The sequence below is a fragment of the Microtus pennsylvanicus genome, chromosome 10 (genome assembly GCF_037038515.1).
Source record: "Microtus pennsylvanicus isolate mMicPen1 chromosome 10, mMicPen1.hap1, whole genome shotgun sequence".
NCBI classification, from domain to species: Eukaryota; Metazoa; Chordata; class Mammalia; order Rodentia; family Cricetidae; genus Microtus; species Microtus pennsylvanicus.
Genome location: NC_134588.1, coordinates 49,652,303 through 49,678,572, shown reverse-complemented (window position 1 = coordinate 49,678,572; position 26,270 = coordinate 49,652,303). Strand labels below are relative to the sequence as shown.

General features: G+C 47.5%; 1 protein-coding gene and 1 pseudogene across 1 annotated transcript; one reads left to right on the top strand and one right to left on the bottom strand.

The window, feature by feature from the left end:
* Positions 1-22,831, top strand: Tor3a (torsin family 3 member A). Its single transcript, XM_075988326.1, has 6 exons — positions 1-360; positions 797-916; positions 4,878-5,143; positions 7,165-7,343; positions 21,075-21,199; positions 21,987-22,831. The coding sequence occupies exons 1-6, from the start codon at positions 111-113 to the stop codon at positions 22,235-22,237; spliced, it is 1,191 nt and encodes a 396-aa protein (XP_075844441.1). The 5' UTR covers positions 1-110; the 3' UTR covers positions 22,238-22,831.
* LOC142858709 (large ribosomal subunit protein eL37-like) lies at positions 16,249-16,530 on the bottom strand (annotated as a pseudogene).
* Positions 22,832-26,270: the final 3,439 nt, after the last annotated feature.

The following is a 26,270-nucleotide window of genomic DNA, read 5'->3' as shown; positions in this document are numbered from 1 at the left end:
GAAGGGCGGGCCGATCACCATGGCGGCACCAATCCCGGGCCGTGCCCGCTTGCGGACGGCGGTGGATCCTGACTCTCGGACACTTAGTGACGGAAGCACGCGGTCCGGTCATGCTTGGTGGGACGTTCTGGCTGCTGCTGCTGCTGTTGCTGCCACTGCGACCCTCGGGCACGCAGGGCCACAGCGGTGCCTCAAGCTCAGGGCAGGAGGACGAGGAACCGGCCGCTTGGCCGGGCGTCCAACGCCTGAAGGAGCAGCTGAGGACGGTGGGGACCCTCTCCAAACGGTACTGGGGGTTATTCAGCTGCACTGTGTGGCCCGATCACTGTCAGGACCAGGAGGCCCCCACGCCGCCGCTGGGTAAGGGCGTCCCCGCCGCCGACCCTCTAGTTCCCCCTGCCAGCCTCACCAGCGTCGTCTCGCGCCCCTAGCAGGAGTAGCGACAGCCTCCGCGGATTAGCAGGCCTATCACTGCACATCTGGTGCAGCCCCTGGGGACAGCAAGAGGTCTGACTGCCTGCCGCACCTCACCTGCCCTGATTCCTCTAGACACTCACAGTCTCCCCATTCTTGCTCGCCTTACTAATGACTCAGGGAAAGACCTTCGTAGACACAACCGGTAGCTGTCCCCAGTCCCCAGATACATTCGCCGCTGTGGCTCATGGAAGTAGCTCTGGAGCAAATGCTGGAGCCTGGCTGGAGTTAGGACACAGACTCCCGTTTGAGCGCCGTCCCTGAGAAACCTCAGGGTTGCCTCTCATCACTGTCCTGCCATCTCAAAGCATCTCCTTTCCAGGCTGGAGCCTTCCTCTGCAGTGGGGCCGGCGGTCCCTGGATCGCCTCACCGAGTGGTTCTGCCGCTTTCAGGACTGCTGCACCGGTGGCGGGGACTGCAGGATCTCCAACAACTTGACAGGTTGGAGCTGGCATGATTTCTAGGGTCCAGGGAATCTGTGGGGAGGGGGCTGGCGACTGTGGAGAAGCGACTGGTGAGAAACTTATCCCTCGACATCCCCCCTCCCCAATAAGAAGACAGTCAGGTCTGCGGTTACTTGAGGGTCTCTTCTGAGAAGACTTTGAACTTTGATTTCCAGAAAGGACACACTCCAATGGGAATGACAGGGCGCCAACAATGATGGTGTCCTTAACGGATAGAACAAGTTTCCAAATACTTCCTATGTGGGTGTTTTCACTGAGCTAGTGCTCAGGCATGTTTGGCAAGTGTCCCGCCCCAACCCTCCTGTTTTTTGAGAGTGTGGAGATCTAAAGATCTTTAGATCAGGGGCAAAACCCTGATCCCACCTCACTCCTGGTGCCCTGCGTGCTGGGGACACCTTTTACCTTTAGTTTAAGGGTGTGAGCTTGCCGGGATCTTTGAGAACCACGGATATGTCACACACACAACTAAGGCAGCTATCAGGAGACACAGTAGGCTAGGCCCTGTCACCATTTGTCCCAGTCTCTTCTGAAGATGTCTCTCCAGCCATGCCCTACCAGCCCTGAGGAAGAATAGCCCATCTCTGTTGAGGTATCCTGCACCAGGCATTGTGCTGAGTTCTGCGGAGGATGAGAATCCTGCCCCCTTTCAGGAGAGTTAGGACCAGACCATGAATAGCGAGCAATTTCTCAGCACGGCTGAGAGCACGGAGCCAGAAAGCTGCTCCAGAAGTGTGGCTAAAATGTCCCAGAGAGCCAGACAGGTGGCTCAGGAGTTAGGACCTAAGTTCAATCCCATAGCCACTGCCTATATAATTCCACTTCTGAGAGAGCTGACACTTCCTTCTGGCTTCTGCAGGCACACATATATACACATATACACATGATTTAAAAATAAAAATAAGTTTTTTAAATGTAATTTTCTAGGGGTTGGGGAGTTGGATCACTTGGTAAAATGCCTGCAGGGCAAGCCCGAGGACCCGAGTTCTGATCCCTAGCGCATAGAAGCCGGGCACAACATTGTACTCCTATAATTCCAGTGTTCGGGGGCAAATCGACAGGTGGTCTCTGGAGCTGTTACTCGGGCTGTCAAATCAATGCGCAACAGGTCCGGAGACAGACCCTGTTTTAAAAAAGGAAAAAGTGAGAGATTACCTGATGTTGCCCTTCACACACGTGCAGACATCCATACCCACAGGCACACACACACAACACACACAGCGTTCCCGCATAGTCAGGTGTGCTGTTCTACCCATGAGGTGGGAAGATCATGAATATAAGGTTAGCCTTGGCTATGTAGAAAGACCCAGGATCAAAAGCCAAAACAAAACAAAACAAAAAATAAAACTCTATTTCTAAGTTTAAGCAGAAAATGTCAGTGGTGGGTATAACCTGGGCTTCTTGGTTTATCTTGATAAAGTAAGGCTGCAGGGGTGGGGGTAGGGGGTGAGCCTGCATCCTAAGAGAAACAAGAAGTTATTTTCCATTTTAAACCAATCCATACCATTCTGTGGATGAACATTGCCCTATCAGACAGCCTGTTCACCCCCAGCCTCCCCCAGCCTAGATGCATGAATACAAATAAATACTAACCAATCTTCTCCCCCTGTGTTTTTTTATTACGTTAGGTGGATCTAGGGCATGCTTAGTGGATCTGGTGCATGCTTAGTGGATCTGGTGCATGCTTAGTGGATCTGGTGCATGCTTAGTGGGTCTGGTGCATGCTTAGTGGATCTGGTGCATGCTTAGTGGATCTGGTGCATGCTTAGTGGGTCTGGTGCATGCTTAGTGGATCTGGTGCATGCTTAGTGGGTCTGGTGCATGCTTAGTGGATCTGGTGCATTCTTAGTGGATCTGGTGCATGCTTAGTGGATCTGGTGCATGCTTAGTGGATCTGGTGCATGCTTAGTGGATCTGGCGCATGCTTAGTGGATCTGGTGCATGCTTAGTGGATCTGGTGCATGCTTAGTGGATCTGGCACATTCTTAGTGGATCTGGTGCATTCTTAGTGGATCTGGTGCATGCTTAGTGGATCTGGTGCATGCTTAGTGGGTCTGGTGCATTCTTAGTGGATCTGATGCATGCTTAGTGGGTCTATAGTGCATGTTGCAAGTTTGCATTTTAACTCTCCACTGTGGTATTTAGCCTCAAACACAAAACCTGTTCTGACAAAGGCCCAGGGCTTAATCCTTAGCAAACTTTCCTGTTTCCCAAGAAGCAGCTCCTCACCTGGAGTTGCCTGGAGTTCTCCCATTCTACCTCTTGCGTCTCTGTCACCTTGACTGCAAAGTAAACATTAGGTTACTTAATTAGAAAAAGTGCCAATGGGGCATATAGTGCTTGTCAAAAAAGCATGAGAATTTGAGGTCAGTTCCCAGCACCCACATAAAAGTGAGGCACAGTGGCACAGGCACACTGGGGTGGACAGGAGGACCCCTGGGGCTTGTTGGAAAAGCCAGTGGAGCCAAACCTAGCTCTGAGTTCAATGAGAGATCTTGCCTTTAAAAGAACAAGCAGGAAGCCCCGCGGGGGTGGCACACACCTTTAATCCCAGCATTTAGGAGGCAGAGGTAGGCGGATCTCTGAGTTTGAGGCCAGCCTGGTCTACAGAGTGAGTTCTGGGACAGCCAGAATCTCAAAAAACCAAAATCAAAACAAACAAGCAAACAACAACAAAAACACAACAAGGTAGAAAGTTGTTGAGGAAAATGCCCAGTCTGAACCTCTGGCCTCCGCATGCAATCCCCCTACACACACACACACACACACACACACACACACACACACACACACACACGAACACATACTCACAGGGAGGGAGGGAGAGAGAGGGACAGACCAACAGTGACTCAGTGTGTCTGGAGCCGGATCTAGCCCAGGAATCTCAGGGCACACAAGTCAGGAAGCCTGACGTGCATTCACATCAAGTCCCTGCTCTCCCTTTAGATGAAGTCCAGATCTGCGGCCTCCTGGTCCTGATGCTAGGGGAGACGGCTCTAAGTGGCCGTTTTCCTTTTGGTGCACCAATGGTTTTGAAGCGAAGCAAGGTGATGGCGGTGTTCTCTAGTAGACTGTCACCTGCCAATGTTCCAGAACTCCCTCTGGGTTGACTTGAGGTGCCCAGCCAATTGGTCTTGATAATAGGGTAATGGCAGGCACCTTACCCCAGCTGATGGTGCAGCCTCCCTGCCTCTGTACCCCTTCAGGGGGCAAAGGAAAGCAGGCCTGGCCTTGGGAAGCTGCTCTCAAGTATGTGCGGGGTTGGGGTGGGGTGACAGACAGCATGAGCTCCTGGATCAGGATGGGAGCAGGTACCCACTGTGGCGGATCCTGAAAGGGTAATTCTATTTTCCCGGAGTTCAATCTTGATTTCTCAAATTCTTCAGCAAATGGCCTTTGAATACCATCTGCTGTGACGTCTGTCTTCTTGCTTCTTGTTCTGAGAGCACAGGGATGTGGGGCAATATGATACAGGCCACATATTTCTGCAGCCAGGCTCTCAAGCCACAGTAGCAGCTGAGGTGCTAAAAGCATCTTCAGACTGGCTGTCTCCGGATGCTCCTGTGGTGCTGCTCCTTTCTTTGTAATTATGGAGACCGCCTGAGAAGAGGTGTCAATTCCAGAACTGACTTTAGTCCTGCTACCCGGAAACAATGCTAATGAACTTCCCCCTCAGTTTACCTTGGGAGATAAAAGCTGTTTGGGGAATAATCTGTGACCTTCAGGATTTGAATGAACCCTGAGACTCCCTTCTGGTGTTGCTGTTTGAACTGTGTCTCAATTACCCCCGCGCCTCCACGCCGGTCCAGAGAGATAGTTTATGTTGGGGTTAGACCCCGCCGCGGGGATCAGATGAATCCCATCAGAAGAGATGGGATGCAGCAGGGAGGCGGTACACACACGCCCCGTACCTCTCACTCTGGCCTCCTTTCTCCTTCCAGGCTTAGAATCAGACCTGCGTGTGCGACTGCATGGCCAGCATCTGGCTAGCGAGCTGGTCCTAAGAGCTGTGAGGGGCTACTTAGAGAAGCCCCAAGGAGACAAGGCCCTGGCTCTGTCATTCCATGGCTGGTCTGGCACAGGCAAGAACTTCGTGGCCCGGATGCTGGCGGAGAACCTGTATCGGGACGGACTGAGGAGTGACTGTGTCAAGATGTTTATCTCCACCTTCCATTTCCCACACCCCAAGTATGCGGACAAGTACAAGGTGAGGCCACAGCGCTGGCCCGCGGCAGGGGTGGCCCGGCAGGGGTGGCCCGGCAGGGGTGAGGCCCCTGTGCCGAGGAGCGAGTGGAGATGCTGACGCCACCAGGAGATAGACTTCTGAGCCTGCGGGGACAGGCAGCGGCAGGGTCAGAACCTGTCCACAGGCAGCCTCGAGCTGCAGGAGGGAAAAGCCCTGTTTCCACTACACCCTGGAGCTGTTTCCGTGACTGGAGCGCATTGCCAACAGAACCACGGGTTTTTGTGATTTTTTTTCTTTGTGTTGAAAGTAGTAAAATGTAGCTGGGTGTGGTGGCACGTGCCTAATTCCAATGCTAGTTGGCTGAGGTGGGGAGCGAGACCAGCCTGGCCTGCACAACGAGATCCTGTCTTGAGAGAGAGAGAGAGAGAGAGAGAGAGAGAGAGAGAGAGAGAGAGAGAGAGAGAAAGAGAGGCTGTGTACTAGAAGAAAGGCATAAACTGTACCACAGCCTCCTTAGCTTACAGTTAGTATTGCGAACTCCCCACAGTCTCACACAACATTCGCATGCGCTCACGCTCTCATGCACGCACCCACACGCACACATTCTGGACTCTGCTGCTCTCAGACCTCTTCCCAGCTCTTTCACACCATGGTAGCTTCGTTAGAATGTTCGACTGGCTTCTGTTTCACTCCCTCCAGATTTACACTGGGCCACGAATGCGTGGCTGGTCTTTACAAGCGTAATTGCCTGGAAAGCACAGCCAACCCTCCTGACACTAGCCTAGAGAACTAACGTGGCCGCCAACTGCAGGCGGAGATGCTTGTTTCAGATGGCTTGTTCAGGCTCCCCCACCCCACCCCCGCCAGGAACAAGTGTGTCATTGAGCAAAGAAAGCAACAATGTTGATTTGAGCCTTCTGGCCTGGGCCTCCCAAGTCTTAGATCACAGACCTGTACTATGCTCACTTTTTAAAATGTCGTTGCTAAAAATTGAACGGAAGGCCATGAGCATGCTAGACAACAGCCTACTACTTAGCTACACTCCAGCCATCTTTAATAGGCATATCATCACATCACATGTGATTCCTCAGTTCTTCCCATAGCAGCTTGTTACATGCCTGCAGGCCGGCGGACCAAATGTTCCTTTACTGTGTTGCTATTTGGAGTTTTGTTTTTTTTTCACTTACACATGTAGTAAAATTAGCCTGAACGTAAGCAAGCAGCCGTGACCACGCCCATGCTGGCTCTCAGCTGTAATACTTGGGAGTGTGTAAACTGGGAAAATTACGTCAGCCTTGAGGGCAGAGCTTGCCTAGGTCACCTGATAGTTTCAGTATGGCCATGGAGGGCAAGGGCAGGGTGTCCTGAGACTCAAGATGTGCTCATGTCAGGAGGTCGACAGCTGAGCTTCCCAGGAGGAATTCTCTGGCGTCGACTACAGCCAAACTGCTTGAGGATCCACTTCCCCACTAGAAAAGCGACAGGTACACACACATGCCTGGGTGTCGAAGGGATGAGGATGCCGAGGAGCCTGAGATGGGTAGATAGGTAGTGTAGATTTTCCAGTGAAAAGCAGCTGTGCCCAGCTCTGAGAGAATCCCAAAGCTTATGCTCGGTGGAGGGTTTACTGTCTTGTGATGGGGAGCCCTTGTGGTAACTAACCCTCAAGTGTGGCTGGCAGCCTCTGGGCCCTTGAGCCTTCCCTCTATCTCGGTTGTTGAGCCCAAAGTCTCTGCCTCTGGGGAGTGACGTGGCCCTTAGCTCCAGAATGGGACTTACTAAATCCTGGAGAAGGCACCTGGCTGGTGCTTGTTTCCTGCGGGCGGGGGGGGGGGGGGCTTTTCTCGTGAACCTAGCACGTCTTCATCCCAGGTGGGGATGCCCAGCGCAGGTACACGAGAGTCACCTGGGAAGCTTAGTACCAGGTGGGGCCCAAGCCAGGGCTGGGGTTTGGGGGTGGAGCCTGGCTTCGGTGCTCCACTGCCCTTAGGAAACAGGAGCCCATGCTCCTCCGAGGTCTGAGCTCCCGGTGTCCTATGCAGGAGGAGTTGCAGAGGCAGATGCAGGAGACCCGGCGGGGCTGCCAGCAGACCATGTTCATCTTTGACGAAGCGGAGAAGTTGCACCCGGGGCTGCTGGAGCTGCTTGGACCGCACCTGGAACCCAGGGTCCCCGAGACCCAGGGCGTTGAGCCGCCACGGGCCATCTTCCTCTTTCTCAGGTAGGTTTGAGCAGGAGGTCGGGAAGTGGGGGGCTGGTTGTCAGTCCTAAGGCCTTCCCAAAGCCAAAGCCCCACAGCTTGGAAGCAGGCAAGGGACGCTGAGGCCTCCCTGCCCACCCCTCTCCCCCAGCATTCGGCAAGAGCTGGAAAAGCGGAGCTGCTTGTCTGCGCAGCCGCCTCAGAGGCCTTTGCAAAGCGCATAGGAAGCATTAATTAGGGTTTTTGATTTTCAGTTAGCCTTTTTTAGGTTTTTCGTACAATGTGTTTTGATCATGTTTACACATTCCAACCCCAGTCACCAAATCCATTCCTCACCTTCCTACCCATCCAACTTTGCGTCCCTTAAAACAAAACAAAACGAAGAAAAAAACCACATCAGGACCAATTTGTGAATCCCAAATATTCTTGAATGTGTGACCACTGGAATGGGGTCATCTCACCAAGGACTGCATGAAGCAAAAAGAAACTCCCCCTTTCTCTGTAGCCAATAATCGCCAAGAGCTCCTTAGCGTGGGACTCGGTGGGATTTGGCTTGTCTTGGGCTTGCACAGACTTTGAGCATGCTGTCACAACTGCAGCGACTTCATAGGCGCAGCTGCCCTGCAATGTCAAGAACTCCGTTTCCTTGGAGCTGTCTACCACCCCTGGTCTTACACTCTTCCTCCTTCCTCTTCCGAAATGATGCCTGAGCTGTGGAGGAGTGGGTGAGGTGTTTGTGTTTCATCTGGAGCTGGGCAGACTTGACGCTGGGCGTCTTGTTCAGCTGTGGGTCTCTGTTAATCATTGACGAGATGCTCTATGGATCGGTCTAGAGATAAGTCATTAGGAGTTCGTTTAATACTATGTACATTTAGCAGAATAATACATCTCCTGTAAGGCCAATGGCGTCTCTAGTCATTGGTTCCTGGCCCAGTAATTGGGTTTCAAAGTATAGTGTGAGACTTAGATCCACCAGAAAGTGGGGGTTACTCCCATACTTTTTTGCAACATCTTTCTTTTTTTTAATTTTTTAATTTTTATTGAGCTGTACATTTTTCTTTGCTCCCCACCCTGCCTCTCCTTTCCCCTTCTACCCTCTCCCATGGTTCCCATGCTCCCAATTTACTCAGGAGATCTTGTCTTCTACTACTTCCCATGTAGATTAGATCTTTGTATGTCTCTCTTATGGTCCTCATTGTTGTCTAGGTTCTCTGGGATTGTGATTTGTGGGCTGGTTTTCTTTGCTTTATGTTTAAAAAACCACTTAGGAGTGAGTACATGTTATAATTGTCTTTCTGAGTCTGGGTTACCTCACTCAAAATGATGTTTTCTAGCTCCATCCATTTTCCTGCAAAATTCAAGATGCCATTTTTTTTTCTGCTGTGTAGTACTCCATTGTGTAAATGTACCACATTTTCCTTATTCATTCTCCGGTTGAGGGGCATTTAGGTTGTTTCCAGGTTCTGGCTATGACAAACAATGCTGCTATGAACATATTTGAGCACACGTCCTTGTGGTATGATTGAGCATCCTTTGGATATATACCCAAAAGTGATATTACTGGGTCTTGAGGAAGGTTGTTTTCTAATTTTCTGAGAAATCACCACACTGACATCCAGAGGGGTTGTACCAGCTTGCATTCCCACCAGCAATGCAGGAGTGTTCCCTTTTCCCCACAACCTCTCCAACATAAGTTGTCATCAATGTTTTTTATCTTGGCCATTCTTACAGATGTAAAATGGAATCTCAGAGTTGTTTTGATTTGCATTTCTCTGATGGATTATCCTGAGTTTTTGTGTTTCCATGTAAAGTTTAAAGTTTATATTTCAATTTTTATGAACTGCATGGGAATTTTAATGGGGATTATGTCGAATCTGTAGATTTCTTCTGGTAGGATGGTCATTTTTACACTATTAATCCTACTAATCCATAAACCATGGGAAGTCTTTCATCCTCTGGTATCTTATTCAAGTTTTCTTCCTTTTTTCTTTTTCAGTGTCTTAAAACTTCAGTGTACATGTCTTTCACTTCCTCAGATTTATTCCAAGATATTTTTGAGGCCATTGTGAATGGGGTCATTCCCTTGATCTCTGTCTTGGTGTGTTTGACATTTGTATATGGGAAGGCCACTAATTTTTGAATGTTTTATATTTTGCTACTATGCTGAAGGTATCAGTTGTAGTTTTCTGATGGAGTCTTTTTAAAAATTTATTTATTTATTTATTAAGTATATAGTGTTTTGACTGCATGTATGCCAGCATGGTACTAGATCTTATTACAGATGGTTGTGAGCCACCATGTGGTTGCTGGGAATTGAACTCAGGACCTCTAGAAAAGCAGCCAGTGCTCTCTTAACCTCTGAGCCATCTTTCTGGACCCTCTGATATTGTAGGATATTTTACTCTTTTGGATTTTTTGGGGGCCCACCACCCAACTCCCAAATAAATCACGTATGGAGGCTTATTCTTAGTTATGAATGCCCGACCTTAGCTTGGCTTGTTGCCAGCTTTTCTTAAATTATCCTGACAACTTTTTGCCTCTGGACTTTTATATTTCTCTATTTCCGTATACCTTTCTTTCCTTCTTACTCTGTGACTGGCTGAGTGGCTAGCCCCTAATGTCCTCTTCTCCTTGTTCTTGGGCTCTTTCCTCCCAGATTTCGCCTTTGGTTTATACTCTCTGCCTACCAGCCCCACCTATCCTGCCTACCTATTGGCCATTCATCTCTTTATTAGAGCCAGGGGTTTTAGACAGGCGCAGTAACACAGCTTCACAGAGTTAAACAAATGCAGCGTAAACAAAAGTCACACACCTGAAAATAATATTCCCAACCCCTGGTGGAGTCTTTGATGTATTGAATCGCATCATCTGCAGTCAGATGCTCTGGCTTCTTCCTTTCCTTGGATCCTCTTAGTCTCCTCTTGTCTTGCTCTCTAAGACTCCACGCTGTGCTGAACAGGGTGCAGAGTGGACGTTTTGTTCATTCCTGATTTTAGTGGAAATGCTTCAAGTTTTCCTCTGTTTAGGATGCTGTTGGCTGTGGGCTTCCTGTGGATTGTATTTATTATGTTGAGAAAAGTCCCCTGTATCCCTATTCTCCCCAAACTTTTATCATTGATGGGTGTTAGATTTTGTCAAAGGCTTTTTCTGTCTAATGAGATGATGATCTGTCTACTTATGTGGTGGATTTTGTTTATTGATTTACATATGTTGCTCCATCCCTGAATCTATAGAATGAAGGCGACTTGATCATAATGGTAATGGGTAATCTTTTTTATGTGTTCTTCAATTCGATTTGTAAATATTTTATTGAGAATCCCAGAATCTGTTTTCATCAGGAAGATTGGCCTATAATTTTCTTTTTTTGGGGGGTGGGGGTGGGGTTGGGGTCTTTGGTGTTGGTATGAGGATAAAACTGGCTTATAAAAGGAATTTGATTAAGGAGTTTTTCTGTTAGTTCAAATGAAATTCTGCACTGAATCCATTTGGCCCTGGGGTTTATAGTTAGGTGCTTCTTAAAATTTATTAGTATCATATATTTTATTTTTTACATGCTTTGCCAACATGCATGTCTGTGATAGTTGGGAGATTTTTTTTTTTATTAAGTATTCAACATTCTGCCTTGATGTATGCCCGCACGCCAGAGGAGGGTGCCAGATCTCAGTACAGATGGTTGTGAGCCACCATGTGGTTGCTGGGAATTGAACTCAGGACCTCTGGAAGAGCAGCCAGTGCTCTTAACCTCTGAGCCATCTCTCCAGCCCCTAGTTGGGAGATTTTTAATTACTGCTTCTATATCACTGGATGCTGTGGGTCTGTCTCACTGGGCGCTGTGGGTCTGTCTCTCTGGGCGCTGTGGGTCTGTCTCTCTGGGCGCTGTGGGTCTGTCTCACTGCGCGCTGTGGGTCTGTCTCACTGCGCGCTGTGGGTCTGTCTCTCTGGGCGCTGTGGGTCTGTCTCTCTGGGCGCTGTGGGTCTGTCTCACTGCGCGCTGTGGGTCTGTCTCACTGCGCGCTGTGGGTCTGTCTCACTGGGCACTGTGGGTCTGTCTCTCTGGGCGCTGTGGGTCTGTCTCACTGGGTGCTGTGGGTCTGTCTCACTGGGTGCTGTGGGTCTGTCTCTCTGGGTGCTGTGGATCTGTCTCACTGGATACTATGTGCTGCTGTGTGCTGGCCATCTTTCAGCAGTGCTAGAGAAACTGAAAATGAGGTGCGGCATCGGCGGAACTGCATACACACAGAGACTTTTTCTGAGGGCCAACACTTAATTAATTAATTAATTAATTAATTTTCTCTGCTGGTTGCTCTTCCTTCTTTGTTCTTTTTTTTTTAATTTTTTTTTAATATTTATTATGTATACAATGTTCTGTCTGTGTGTATGCCTGCAGACCAGAAGAGGGCACCAGACCGCATTACAGGTGGTTGTGAGCCACCATGTGGTTGCTGGGAATTGAACTCAGGACCTTTGGAAGAGCAGGCAATGCTCTTAACCACTGAGCCATCTCTCCAGCCCCTTCTTTGTTCTTTTTCTGTTCTTCTACCCTGTTGTTTTCCTTTTCATCGTTGTTTCCCTTCTGTATCTTTCTTCTTCTTCCTTCTTTACTCCTCCTTCTTATTCCTCTGTCTTTTGTTTTGTTTTGTTTTGTTGTTTGTTTTGGTTTTTTGAAACAGGGTTTCTCTGTGTAGCTTTGGAGTCTGTCCTGGTACTCACTCTGTAGACCAGGCTGGTCTCGAACTCACAGAGATCTGTCTGCCTCTGCCTCCTGAGTGCTGGGATTAAAGGCCTGTGCCACCACCACCTGGCTCCTTTTCCCTTCTTACATCTCTTGTTTTTCTTTCATCTCCCCAAGACAAAAATTTCCACACAAGAAAAGATTACCTCATAACCACAAGTTACTTACTTTCCGAAAACAAATTAAAATCCTTACATAGGAAGAAATCACATTAACACCACAAGTTACATGTTTTCCTTAGAAGGCCATAAGTAGTTATACATTTTTTTGTATTAATTTTATCACCGTAACATCTTCCCCCCAAAGCAAAGATTCTTTCATAACAGATCAGCATAGTTTTAAGCGAGTCAAGTGTATTCCAGCCAGTTCCTTTGTACGGGCGCAGAGCTGTCTGTCGCTTCAGTGTGGCAGAGTCCTACAAAGCTTCATTCAAGTGGTCCAGCTAACCACCTATTCTTCGTTACACATAATAGGGTCCTTTCATTTCCTTTCACAACTTTGTTTATTCAAGGTGCATAGGAGGGCCTGTGATTAACTCAGTAAGCTACACGACTAAGGAACTCAGGCCTAAGCTTGGGTGCATGGACATTGTTGGGGAACCTTCCCCAACCTCCTCCGTTATGGATGACCCTGGGTAGTGCCGCAGAAATCAGGACATGGGGGACGCAGAGTAGGAGATACACACTGCATACTTTATTGCAAAGCCAGTGCTCTTTTATAATACTCAAATCACAATTCAAACTAGGTTCCCATAATACATGAAAATAGTTTCATAAACTAATAACTTTGTTGCAAATAATTTCAAGAGCTTTGTGCCCTAGTTAATCTAAACAAAAAGCCTGGTGTTATGGGAAAAAACTCTTGCTGTAATATAAAATGTAAAAATACCTCATCAGAAGACAAACCACAACCTAATCAGAGCCTCATCACTTTGAACTACAGTGCACATCTGCGTTCTCAAGGACTGAGTATTGGCAGGGCCCTCTACTGATGGGAGAGGTTTGCCAAGCCTGTCAGCAAGAATGCTACCTCAAGTCACCCTGCACAGAGTTTCTACGCAGTTCAAAACCGGCCCTCCACAGGACGTAACTGCCACATTTGATTGTCAGCCCGTTTTTCCACAGGCAGAATTCATGGGTTTTTAATGCATGAAACTTCCTTGATCTTATTTTTATCCTCTGTATAACTCATATCTAATGAAGGGAAGTGACTTTCAGCCTATATTTGCCTTTTTGTGTCTCTTATTGGAGCAGTTGGCAGAAGAACTCAAACCATTTCCCTAATCGTCTTTACTGCCTTAACTACCGGTATCTTTTAGACTAACTCAGAAATTCCAATTAAATCATAGATCTAATTATTACTCTTAGAGAATCATCTGCATTATGATCTGCAAGTAAACTACCCAGGGAGGAGTGGGACTTTCCCAAGAAACAATCACACTATACTAGATACAGTGGGATCCTTTCACCCAGAAATCACACCATGCCAAATACAGCAGGAGGAAGCAGGACAGAAGCAAGGGACAATTGGAGACAATCCCCCACCCCCATCCTGGGGCTTTGCTTCTCTAGGGTTGTTTGCTATTCAGTGAATTGAGCCCCATAAGCTCCATTTCAGACTTCCTGACGTGACCACTGACAGCTATGAATCTCTTCACTGGATGCTGTGTGGGTCTATTCAGATTATTTCATCTTGATTTAACTTGGGCAGGTTTTATTTATCTAGTAGTAATTTACTCATTTCTTTTAGATTTTCCAGTTTGGTGGAATATAGATTTTTAATGTTTGTATTACAGTTCTCTGAACCTCCCAGGTCTGTAGTAACGCCTCCCTTTTTGTCTCTAATTTTATTCATTTTGGATCCCCCTCCTCTCTCTCTTGGTTAACTTGGCTAAAGGTTTGTCAGTCTTGCTAATTTTTTGCAAGAATCGTGCTTTGTTTCATTGATTCTTTGTATTTTTGTCTTGTTTTTATTTCTATTTTATTAGGATAAGCTCTGCTTTTATCTCATCCCACCTAAATTTTTTGGAGTGCTGTTGATCTTGTTTTTCTAGGGCCTTCAGGTGTATCATTATTAAGTTGAGCTCTCTCTCAAATTTAGACACATAGTGCTATAAACTTAACTCCTAGCTTTCATTATGTCCCATAAATGTTGAATGTTGTTGGCCCTTAGACATGACAGCCATCTCTTTCCTTAGATTAGGGATTTTTTTTCTTAAGATTATTTTTAAAATTATGGGTCTGTGCTTTTGTGTGGGTATGCGCATGTGAGTTCAGTGTCCACCAAGGCCAGAGATGTCAGATACCCTGGAGTTGGCATTATAAGAAGTTGTGAGTCACCAGACGTGGGTTCTGGAGTATGAACTCGGGTCCTCTGAAAGTATTTGATGTGCTTTTAAACACCGAGCCATTACTCCAGTCCCTGGGAAGTCTGTGCCTTTGACCTGGGCCTCCTCTCTGTACTTGTGTTTTGCAGGGTTGGTCTTTCTCTAGCACCTCAGGCTTCTGCACATTGTTCTTAGGGTGTTTGGGGGTTGTCATTTTCTTTGTGTGATTTGATCCCTTCTCTACTTATCTCCAGATCTAAGATACATATATATGTGTGGCATAATGTTTTTGTACACTGTGGAGACGTGTTGTTCTCATTGTTTTAATAAAGAGCTAAATGGCCAATAGCTAGGCAGGAAGAGGTTAGGTGGGACTTGCAGACAGGAAGAGAGTGCTGGGATGAAGAAGGGTGGAGTTGCCAGGAGATGCAGGGAGAAGCAAGATGGACATGCTGTGTTGTAAAAAGGTATCGAGCTACATGGTAGAACATAGATAAAAAAAAATAGAGGTTAATTTAAGATGTAAGAGCTAGTTAGTAATAATCCTAAGTTATTCCCTGTGTGATTATAATTAATAAGTCTCTGTGTGGTTATTTGAGAGTTGGCTGGTAGACAGAACATTCTGCCTATATACACGACAGGATTTTTCTATAGAATCTGGCTGGCCCAGAACTTGCTTTATAGACCAGACTGGCCTCAAATTCATAGATCTGTCTGCCTCTGTCAAGTGCTGAGATTAAAGGCACACAGCTATTTTGAAATTACTGTCGTATGTGTCATCTAAGCTGATTTTTCTCAGACATTACTATGGAAGTACTAATTTTTGGTAGAGATTTATTGTTTCCACTATTCCTGAGTATTTGGCAGGGTAGAGACTCTGGCTGCGTGCAGCTCCATGGGCAAGCAGCTTTTTCATGAATTCATGCGCCTCATTGGGTGCCAAAATGTTGTTGGGTTTTCTTTTACTCTAGCCCCATGGTGAGTGCCAAATGAAACATGATCCTCATTATTCTTAACAAAAACCCAGAGTCAGATATCAGGGTAAAAGCTGAAAGATCAGAGATATAAAGGACCAGCTACAGTCACCTCTTACCTCTCTGACTGTTTAGACTGAAAAGGGCAAAGATCCTGTCTCTACCCCACCTTATCACTTTCTGTCTGTCTGTACAGACCTCCAGACCTCTATGGTTAATTTGTGGCTAGGTCTGCCTCTGATTTCTAGGCAAGCTTTATTTGTTAAAACACAAACAAACTATTACAACATTGGGACCTAGGCATCTGTACTGATGTTGGCAGTGGTTCTGGCTGTGGGAATCGTATGTCTGCTTTGTTGGGAGGGTGTTTGAAGCTGTTTCCTGTTACCCAGCTTGTCAGGTAGTTGACTAACTGAGGCTTAGGTTTGAGTCTTTGAGGTTTCAGTGTTGAGGTTCCACTGGGGTCCCAGCAGTTCCAGCCGGGCCTACAATAAGTGAGGTTTCTAAGACCAGGAGCAGACCTACTCACTGTTGAGCTAGAAGATTCTCATAGCGAGTCTTGGAGTTGCTCAGAACTTGTCCTCAAGCAGCAGTTATTGGGGGAGGGAGTCTTGAACCCCTGTCTGATGGTGGTGAGGAGGGAGTGCTGTGGTGGAAGGCATTCACAGGAAATGTGGACCTAGGCAGGTCGCAGAGGTGGGTGGGGTTGCCATTGTGGGTTTAGTTCCCTTTCCTGGAGAGGAGCAGCCCTTGGGTCCTGGGGATGGGCGGGGTATGTAAGGCAAGGTCAAGTGGATGTGGTATCAGCAGGCCACACTCCTGCAGAGAGACAGGGGTGCGGTGGGGGCTCCTGAATAAGAGCTCTGTTTTTTTTTGTTTTTCCAGACATTTATTTTATGACAGATTGAAATCCTCAAGATGAACTGGATGCTGCAACAGCTGCCCTCTTGGGTTTAGGGGTTGTCCCTTCATGGAATCCATATCTGAATCTTCAATAGACAATTTTTAGGTGCCTCATCCGCCCAGTCCCAGTAGTGTTTCATCTCTTGGCCTTGGCACTCCAGTTATACTTTCTCTTGCGCTTGGCAGGGTAGACTTCTGAAGGTGGTAGGCCTTAGAGCCACAGCGGCGGAACAACATGTGATACTTTCCAAAGGATGACGTTCCTTTCGTCATCTTGCTTCTGCCGCCGAGGCCAAAGAGGCCAGAAAAAAAAAGGGGAGCTCTGGTTTTCAAGTCAGCTATTGGTTCTAAAATTAAGGAGAGAGCAAATCTTGACCCCTTCACAGGATCCCTGCCTGTCAGGGTGGACCCTTCTCTGGAGTATAGAGTGATGGGCAGGTCTCTCACATTAGCAGGGGAACTCCAGAATTGCTGTACTTTTGAGCCATGTACCCAGATCCCCAAAATGGCTTTGTGGGGAGCAGAGAAGAGATGTGTCAAGTATGAATGCCTCACCAAAGCCCCCAGCAAACCCACTGCTTACTCCCTAGCTGCGAGGCCACCCCTCTGGGATTTTTCTAGGCTTTCAGGCACCCTGAGGAAGCAGGAAGGATTTTTCTCCTGGCTGAACTGTGGAAGGAGGTTTGGGGTTAGGGTGGCTCCTCAAGACGGAAGAGATTTAGGCCACATGAGTTTCTGCATGCGGAAGGCAAGGATGGCATTGGGTTGAGGTTCTCAGGGTGGTCTTAAGAAAAGGGAGGCATTTAGTAACACATATGCAGAAGGATATCCCCCATCATTTGGTGACGTACCCCGAGTGCCAGAGTGAAGACTGAGCAGCGTCCACAGTATTTAACCCTTTCTGAGACAGTGGCCTCAGCTGTCCATGGCAGCCTCACACGCAGAGATGGCTGAATATTAACTAAGGCACGGACTCTCCTACCCAGTTGCTTCACAACTTGGCAAACTCTTTCAGGGGCTGAGAGAGTGACCCAGTGATCCTCCTACTTCAAGGCAGACATTTGGTCACTGACCAGGTGGCAATGGTCCTGCCCTTTCCCCTACAGACCTGACCTCAGTGGACTGTCTGAGGCCACGTAGTTATATACACACACATATATGGGTTCACATGGGCAAAGGTGGGGCTGGGAGATGCCACTGATAGCAGCCGAGCTTGCCTTCTGGGGAGTTCACTTACCCAGGAGCTCTTAAAGAGACATTGCAGTGGTTTCCAACAGCTCTGCTGCCAAGGAGAGGCCATGGCCACTCTGCCAGTCTGTCTCCAGCCATGCAGAACCACAGCCACCCCTCCTGAGGGTGCCCCAAGATTGCCTGATATTCTAGTTATGAGGGAATAGTGTTGAGATTTGAGACTCTGGACTTGATTTCTATAAGGGACTTCACTTCCTCTCCCCTTTGTGGTAAGGATTCTTGCATGTGTGTGCTTGGCAGTGTGGAGGTTGACAGTGGATGTCCGATATCACACTCTCTACCTTGTTTGCTTTTATTTATTTTTCTCGTTTGTCTCACAATGTCACCCAGCTGACCTAGAACTCACTATGTAGACTAGGCTGGCCTATAACTCAGAGATCCACACACATATCCGTCTCCAGTGTGCTAGGAGTAAAGGCATATGCCATCACACTTGGCTCTACCTTGCATTTTGAGGCAGGGCGAGCCCCCAGAGGTGAAGTTCTAAGTGCACACAGCCATGTCAGCTCTTCACAGGGCTGCTGGATACCTTTGTCCACTGAGCCCTTCCCTGCCCTGGCACAGTCAATTTAACCCTCAGTTTAGACCTGAAAAGACAACCCAAGACCTGCTGTTGAGGTCAGCTCTTTTGTAGCACCTGAAGGCACTCAGAGTAGGTGATGCCCAGGAGGCTTTGCTTGCCCATCACGGATAACTTTATCATGCTAAGATTTTGCGAAAGAGCAAGCTTTGTCTATAAAAGCAGGCAGACAGACAGACAGCTAGGAAGGCAGCCAGGCCCGGGGTGGGGCAGGGTGGAGGGCAGTCTAGCGATGAGAACTCAGCAGAATCACCTGAAGCCGAGGTGGAAAGCGCCTACAGAATCCCTGCCTCGTTCCCTTCCCACCTAGGGTTTCATTCTCCAGGTTCTGCTTACTGGGGACTTTGGCTCCCGCTAGGCTCCGGGGGATATTTTAGGTCTGTCCTAGAGTCCATACTTAGGTCCTGAGTTTTTAGAAGCACTGATGGTGCTGTTCAAGCTTGACTTCAGAGGCAGCAGTTGAAGCAATCGGGGAACCAAAGCCCATCCCTTACCCGGGCCAGAAGAATTCAGGCACTTGCTATATGTTACCAGAAAAGTAGTGTTGGTTTCTGCCCGTGTCTGCCAGCAGAAGGTTCCAGAGGTGCATGGCAGGACTGGAATTGTTGTCCTCTCGTGCACCCAGAAGAGGGTTGCTAATGTGATGTGGGAGTGTCACATATCAATCTGTTGATTTCATTGGTTAAGCAATAAAGAAACTGCTTGGCCCTCATAGGTTAAAACATAGGTGGGTGGAGTAAACAGAACAGAATGCTGGAAGGAAGAGGAAGTGAGCTCAGACTCGACAGCTCTGCTCTCTGGAGAGAGACGCCATGCTCCCCTCTCCCGGGCGGACGTGAGAGCTCTGCTCTCTGAGGCACACGCGATGAAGCTCTGACCCAGGATGGACGGAGGCTAGAATCTCCCTGGTAAGCCACCTCGTAGGCTACATAGATTATTAGAAATGGGCTAGTCCAGGTGCGAGAGTTAGCCTAGAAGAGGCTAGATAGAAATGGGCCAAGCAGTGCTTAAAAGAATACAGTGTCAGCCGGGCGGTGGTGGCGCACGCCTTTAATCCCAGCACTCGGGAGGCAGAGGCAGGCGGATCTCTGTGAGTTCGAGACCAGCCTGGTCTACAGAGCTAGTTCCAGGACAGGAACCAAAAGCTACAGAGAAACCCTGTCTCGAAAAGACAAAAAGACAAAAAAAAAAAAAAAGAATACAGTGTCCGTGTAATATTTCGGGCATAAGCTAGCAGGCGGCCAGGGTGCTGGGGACGCAGCCCCACCGCTTGTATTACTACAAAATGGCTCTCCTTTGAATTCTTGTCAGGGTACAAACAGAAAGGACTTTGAAAAAGAACAATATGGACGTGAGTTATCCGTGAATACAGAGTGTGCAGGTGCACAGTGGGTGTTTGTTACTGTCCACTGACAAATGGCCCCAGACTGTCTGGGCCCAGTTTCTCATTTTACAAATGAAGAAACTGAGGTGCAAAGATATTCGTGATTGAGTCTAGCGCTGTTCTTTAGGAAAGAGTTCACAGTTGGTGACAGAGCTTGTGACTGTGTTCCCTTCAGCATGCAACTGGCAGGGGTTTGCTCTGGCATGCAGCCCTGCTGAGTGAAGATGCTGGGTGGGCCCTGAAGGTTTCCTAGGCTTTGTCCTGTGAGAGGTACAACCTGTAAGTAACACGGAGGGAGGAAGAGACTGGCTTCAGGCAGTTCAGAAGCAAGCTGCAGACAGAGCAGGTGATTGTGCAGAAACTGTTTAAGAAGCCGGCTGGTGTTCTTCTGGGCTGAGATGAAAACTGAGCAAGAGGTTATGAGTGAGCTCTTCTGAGGTATGGGGCAATGGAGATGCTAGCCCCCCACGGTTTGACTTGCGCCCGCCTCCCCTGCTCTTTTCACTCACCACATCCCTCATTCTGTGGCCTGAAGAAGCAGGGGAAAGAGTGAGGGTCAAGTGGGGCAGGGAGAAGGTGCCTCAGGTGGTGGCTCCCTGGGTTTGTCTTCTGTTCACTCTTGTCTTACAGTGTGCAGCCGTCTTCCTGTGCTCAGCCCTGTAATTCTCGACCCTTAGACCACAGGCAGTGCAAAAGAAGCCTTCGCTCCATGCTTCTGTGAAAGCTGCAGCAAGCAGCCCAGGCAGACACCTCCCCTCTCTCTCTCTCTCTTTTTTTTTTTGCTTAAGATTTATTTGTTGGGGGCTAGAGAGATGGCTCAGTGGTTAAGAACATAGCCTTCTCTTCCAAAGGTCCTGAGTTCAATTCCCAGCAACCACATGGTGGCTCACAACCATCTGTAAAGAGGTCTGGTGCCCTCTTCTGGCCTGCAGATATGCACACAGACAGAATATTATATACATAATAAATAAATATAAATCTTTTAAAAAAGATTTGTTACTTATACAGTGTTCTGTCTGCATGCCTGCTTGCATGCCAGAAGAGGGCACCAGATCTCATAGATGGCTGTGAGCCACCATGTGGTTGCCAAGAACCAAACTCAGGAATTCTGGGAGAGCAGCACTTAACCTCTGAGCATCTCTCCATCCCACCTCTCCGACTTCTAATGGTGTTTTCTAAACTGACTCTCCAGTCCGGTCCTGTCCTCTACCTTTTCTCCATGCCCTCTAACCTAGAACAGGTTTCTGAGGACATAAAGTGAACGAGAGTCACCACCCTACTTTCTAGCCCCAAATCCTCAGGGCTGCATGGCACCTTCTCTGTAGCCGTGGCCTGGCTTTCATGCTTACCGCTGACCCTTGACGCTCACAGCCCTCTGCTGCATCCTTGTGCCCAGACACCCTCCCCCGAGTCTGGCAGTAGCTGTGTGTGTCCTGAACTGAGCAGATTCACCAGTGTTTACCAAAAGAGCAAGGGAGGCAGGATGGGGGTGAAGCAGGGCAGTGCCTTTCTGCTCTGTCCCTGGAGCAGCCTCCCATGCGGTCAGGTAACCCGTGGGAGTGAGTGTGGAACCAACTGCTAACAGGCACTTGTTTCTTTCAGTAACCTTGGAGGCAGTGTCATCAACAAAGAGGTCCTGGGTTTGCTTAAGGCTGGGTGGTCCAGGGAAGAAATTACGATGCAGCACTTGGAGACCCTCCTTCAAGCTGAGATCACGGCGTCCACAGGTAAGTGACCAGGTCACATACACAGGCCTTGCCAGGAGCCACAGCTGGAGCGGTTAGTGTATGCACCAACACAGCTGGGGCGGTTAGTGTATGCACCAACACAGCTGGAGCGGTTAGTGTATGCACCAACACAGCTGGAGCAGTTAGTGTATGCACCAACACAGCTGGAGCGGTTAGTGTATGCACCAACACAGCTGGAGCGGTTAGTGTATGCACCAACACAGCTGGGGCGGTTAGTGTATGCACCAACACAGCTGGGGCGGTTAGTGTATGCACCAACACAGCTGGGGCGGTTAGTGTATGCACCAACACAGCTGGGGCGGTTAGTGTATGCACCAACACAGCTGGAGCAGTTAATGTATGTACTAAATTCGAGATGGGGCGGGGTGAACGGTGGAGGACACAGGACAGTCTCAACACTGTCAGCTTCTGGTAGCACAAGGAAAAGGAACCCTAAGCTCCTGCCCTGAAAATGCCCTTACGAGGGTCCTTGGCACAGCCAGGCACAGCCATGGTCTCTGATGCCCACAGTCTGGCAGATCAGTCCCCAGCCAAAGGGAGGATGGCTTCACCTGTTTCCTGCCCAGATGAAGCCACAGTCCTGGTGGTCGTGCCCAGCCACACTCACCATGCTTCTGTGCCTAAAGCAGCCACAACTACACAGCTCTTGGCACCTACTGCCGACAGCACTCCTAGAGCATCATGGGAAACTAGATCTTGGCCAGGTCTCAATTTGGGGGACACTGTAAGTCTCTAGTCTCCATGTAACTTTGGGTCTTGGTTTCAGACAGTAGCTTTGGTTCCAGCCGTCTTGTGAAGGAAAACCTTATTGACTTCTTTGTCCCCTTCCTGCCATTGGAGTACTGCCATGTGCGGCTGTGTGTCCGGGACGCCTTCCTGAGCCAGGACCTCCTGTACACAGAAGAGGCCCTGGATGAAATCGCCAAGATGATGACGTATGTCCCGGAGGAGGAGCAGCTTTTCTCCTCCCAGGGCTGCAAATCCATTTCCCAGAGAATCAACCTCTTCCTCCCTTGAAAGTGACTCACTGTGCTCACTGGATCTGCCAGGCACCCCGGCGTCCAACGCCACTGCTCCAGCTAGCGTGCAGGAGGCAGACCTGAAAACCACTTGGTGCCTTAAAGACCTACCTTCTAGATACTCTACAATGCAGGCCAGTTAGTCAAAAAGCCATCGGGAAGTCCAGGTGCCAAAGGGTCCCCAGAACTCCCCTGCAGTCTGCTGGCGCCGCAGCTCTCCGCAGGCTGTAGGACTTGAGCATAGTCTGTGGTCGCAGGATTCTTGGGCTACAGAACATGGAAGGATGGAAGATCTGTGGCTCAGCGGGAGTGTGCTCCATCCAGTCTGTAGGCGTGGGCTAGCTTCTGTGTGCGAGCAGAACAGCAAAGGGGGCCTTAGGTAAAGGGAAAACCACATGCTTTCAAAACATGCCAGTGACATGGGGGCACGCACCTGTGATCCCAGCACTGAGTAGGCCAATACGGGAGAGAGCTCAAGAGGTCCACACCATGGGTGTGTAGCTAAGGCATGTTTAGACTGAAAACTTTTTTTTTAATTAGGGGCCTTGTTACAGAATGTACTATGTGTAGATTAAATTTTGTATTTTTCTAATGTTGGCCTCCTTTCTTACTGAGACCTGGTGATTGGGTACTCACCTGCTTTAGCTTAGGGAGTACTGAGTCCAGCGTGTAAAGCAGCATGGCTTGAAAGCGGGATCTCGAACAGCCAACAGCAGCTCACAAAGTTTAGGAGCTCTGCTGCCTAGCCAGGGATGGAGATCTAACAATTCAGACTACATGAAATGCCCAGTAAAAAGTAGATTTCTTGTTCAAGTCAGGTGTTGCGATGCCTGTCATCCCTATTTAGGAAGAAGAGCGGGAAGACAGCTGGGGCTGCAACAAAGCCATGGGGACCCCGTCCCATCCAGGAGCCAGACACAGGTTTCTCCCCCACAGGCCAGGCCATGTTGACAGTGCTCAACAGGTCGTACTAACCTAACAGAACTAGAATCCTAGAAGTACCTCATGATCACAAGGGCATACAAGTGGAAATGCAGAGGAGAGGCTGCAGAAACTTCCAGAAACACTCTAGAACAACAGAGCAGTGGAGAGATTAAGCTGGAGAATCCTGAGTTCTTGAGACGAGACCTCTATACACATCTCAGCGTAGCAAGCACTGTGCCCACAATTGGCACACTAACAAACATCGCAGTGGAAAACCATGGAAATGAAATAGCAAGGATGGTAGCACACCTGTAATTCTAGCACTTGGAAAGCTGAGGCAGGAGGCTGCCAAGCTTAAAAAAACCTGGGCTGTCTAGTGAGTTTGAGACTGGCTGGGGCTATATACTGAAGACCTTGTCTTGATATTTGTCTTTTTGAGACAATGTCTCATACAGCAAAAACTGGTCTGTAATCCCAAAATGACCTTGACTGTTTTGCCAACATCTTCCTAGTGCTATAATTACAGGCATGCCAGTACACCTGGATTTATTGGTGCTGGGCTCAGACTGAGGGTTTCTTGCACATTAGGCAAGCACTTTGCTGATCCCTAGGCCTAAGACCTTGTTTCTAAATAAAGACATTGGATTGGATGCTAAAAACTAAAGCAAAACTAGGGATCAGTGAAAAGGCTGCTAGTTCTTCCTTCATATTTGAAATATAAACATGACCTTTACCAGCTAAGAGAAAGGGTGGGTGGGGAAAGAGAAATAATCCATAGAAAGGAGGATATTACTACTGGTAACATAGAAATACAAAGGATTCAAAAAAACTTATTATACACCAACAACCTAGATTATGTAGAATAGACAGATTCCTGTATGTTGAAAACCTACCAAGATTAAGTCATGAGGAAATAACCCAAACAGACTTTTAACAAGTATTTTTTTTTTAAGTCTTACATCAAAGAGAAGCTTCATGCTGAAATCTACCTTAGTAGATTCAAATCTACCTTAATAGAGTTAAATTCTGAGAAGGGCATAGTGACCCGTGCCTTTTAATCCAGAGTCAGCTGGATCTCTGAGTTCAAGGCCAGCCTGGTCTACACAGCAAGTTCCAGGATAGCCAGAGCTGTGTTGAGAAACCCATTCTCAAATAAATCTGGGTGTGGTGAAACACAGTAGTAATCCCAGCACCAAGGAGATTGGGAAAAGAGGGTTAGGAGTTTAAGGTTGGTTTTATTAAACAACAAACACTAATACCAATTCTATTGAAACTACCCCAAAATTGAAGGAATACTACCAAACTCATTCCATGATGTATTACCTTGATAGCAAAATCAGACAAGGATATAAAATAAAAACAATAAAACCCCACGCCAAACCCAAAAATCTATAGGTCAACATCCCTGCTGAACACAGATGCAAAAATCCTTAACAAAACATACAGCCTAGGCCAGGCGATGGTGGCGCACGCCTTTAATCCCAGCACTCGGGAGGCAGAGGCAGGCGGATCTCTGTGAGTTCGAGACCAGCCTGGTCTACAGAGCTAGTTCCAGGACAGGCTCCAAAGCCACAGAGAAACCCTGTCTCGAAAAACAAAACAAACAAACAAACAAATAAATAAAACCATACAGTCTAAAACAACATCACAACAAAAAGATCACTCACTATGACCAAAAGGAATTCTTTACAGGGATACAAGGATGGTTCAATCTCTGTAAATGATTAAATGATCTATCATATTAGCAGAATGAAAGGTACAAACTATATGATCATTTCAATAGATGCAGAAAAACCAATTGAAAAACCTCTTAATGTTTAAAAAAAAACCCCTCAAAAAATCAAGTATAAAAGCAACGTGGTGGGGGCGCTGGTGAAATGGCTCAGAGGTCAAGAGCACTGGCTGTTCTTCCAGAGGTCCTGAGTTCAATTCCCAGCGACCACATGGTGGCTCATAACTATCTGTAATGAGATCTGATGCCCTCTTCTGTCCCACAGGGATACATGCAAGCAGAATATTGTATACATAATAAATAAATAAATCTTTAAAAAAAAACCTGCTATTAAAAAAAAAACGTGGTGGGGCTAGAGAAATGGCTTAGTGGTTAAGAGCACTGCCTGCTCCTCCAAAGGTCCAGAGTTCAATTCCAGCAACCACATGGTGGCTCACAACCATCTGCAATGAAATCTGGTGCCCTATTCTGGCCTGTAGACAGAGTACTGAGAATACTGTATACAATAAAAAATAATAATAATAAAAAAATAAAGCAACATGGCGCATGCCTTTGATCCCAGCAGAGGTAGGCAGACCTCTGAGTTGTAGGCCAGCCTAGTCTACAAAATGAGTTCCAGGACAGCAGGGGCTGTTAAACAGAGAAACCCAGTCTCAAATCACAAAACAAAACAAAAAAAATCAAATCAACTGGTAAGAATGATGAGCTTGCTTATCTGTTATTTCTAGCACTTATGTGTGGGCAGGAGGATTTTAAAAAAAGTAGTTTGTATACATTAACAGCCAATTATCTGAAAAAGAAAATCAAAAAGACAAACTTATTTACAATTATAATAAAATACTTAGGAATAAAAGTAACCAAGGAAGTAAAATAGCCTACACTGAAAACTGAAAGAGCACCGATGAGAAAGACTGGGACATTTTTCACACAAATAGGAAAATGATTTCAAAATTTTTAAGAAACTACAAAATCCTTAAGTAGCCAAAGGAATTCAAACAAAAAGGACACAGCTGTATTGTATTACCTAACTTGAAAGTTACTACAAAGTATGGAACCAAAACATCGTGGTACCGACATAAACACACACCAATGAAACAGAATGCAGAGAAATACAATATATGCACTTCAGGCCAACAGACTTTTTACAATGGTATCAAGAAAGTGCAACAGAGGAAGGGTAGTCTCTGTAATAAATGGTTTTGGGTAATGTGGCTGTGTGTATGTAGATCTTAGCTCTCACCACATATAAAACCAATTCAAAACAGATTAAAGATTTACATTAAAACCTGAAACTAGGACACCAATGTTTGAAGACCTTGGTACAGGCAATGGTTTTTTTGGAAAAGTCCCCAGTAGCAAAGCAGTAAAGTAGCAA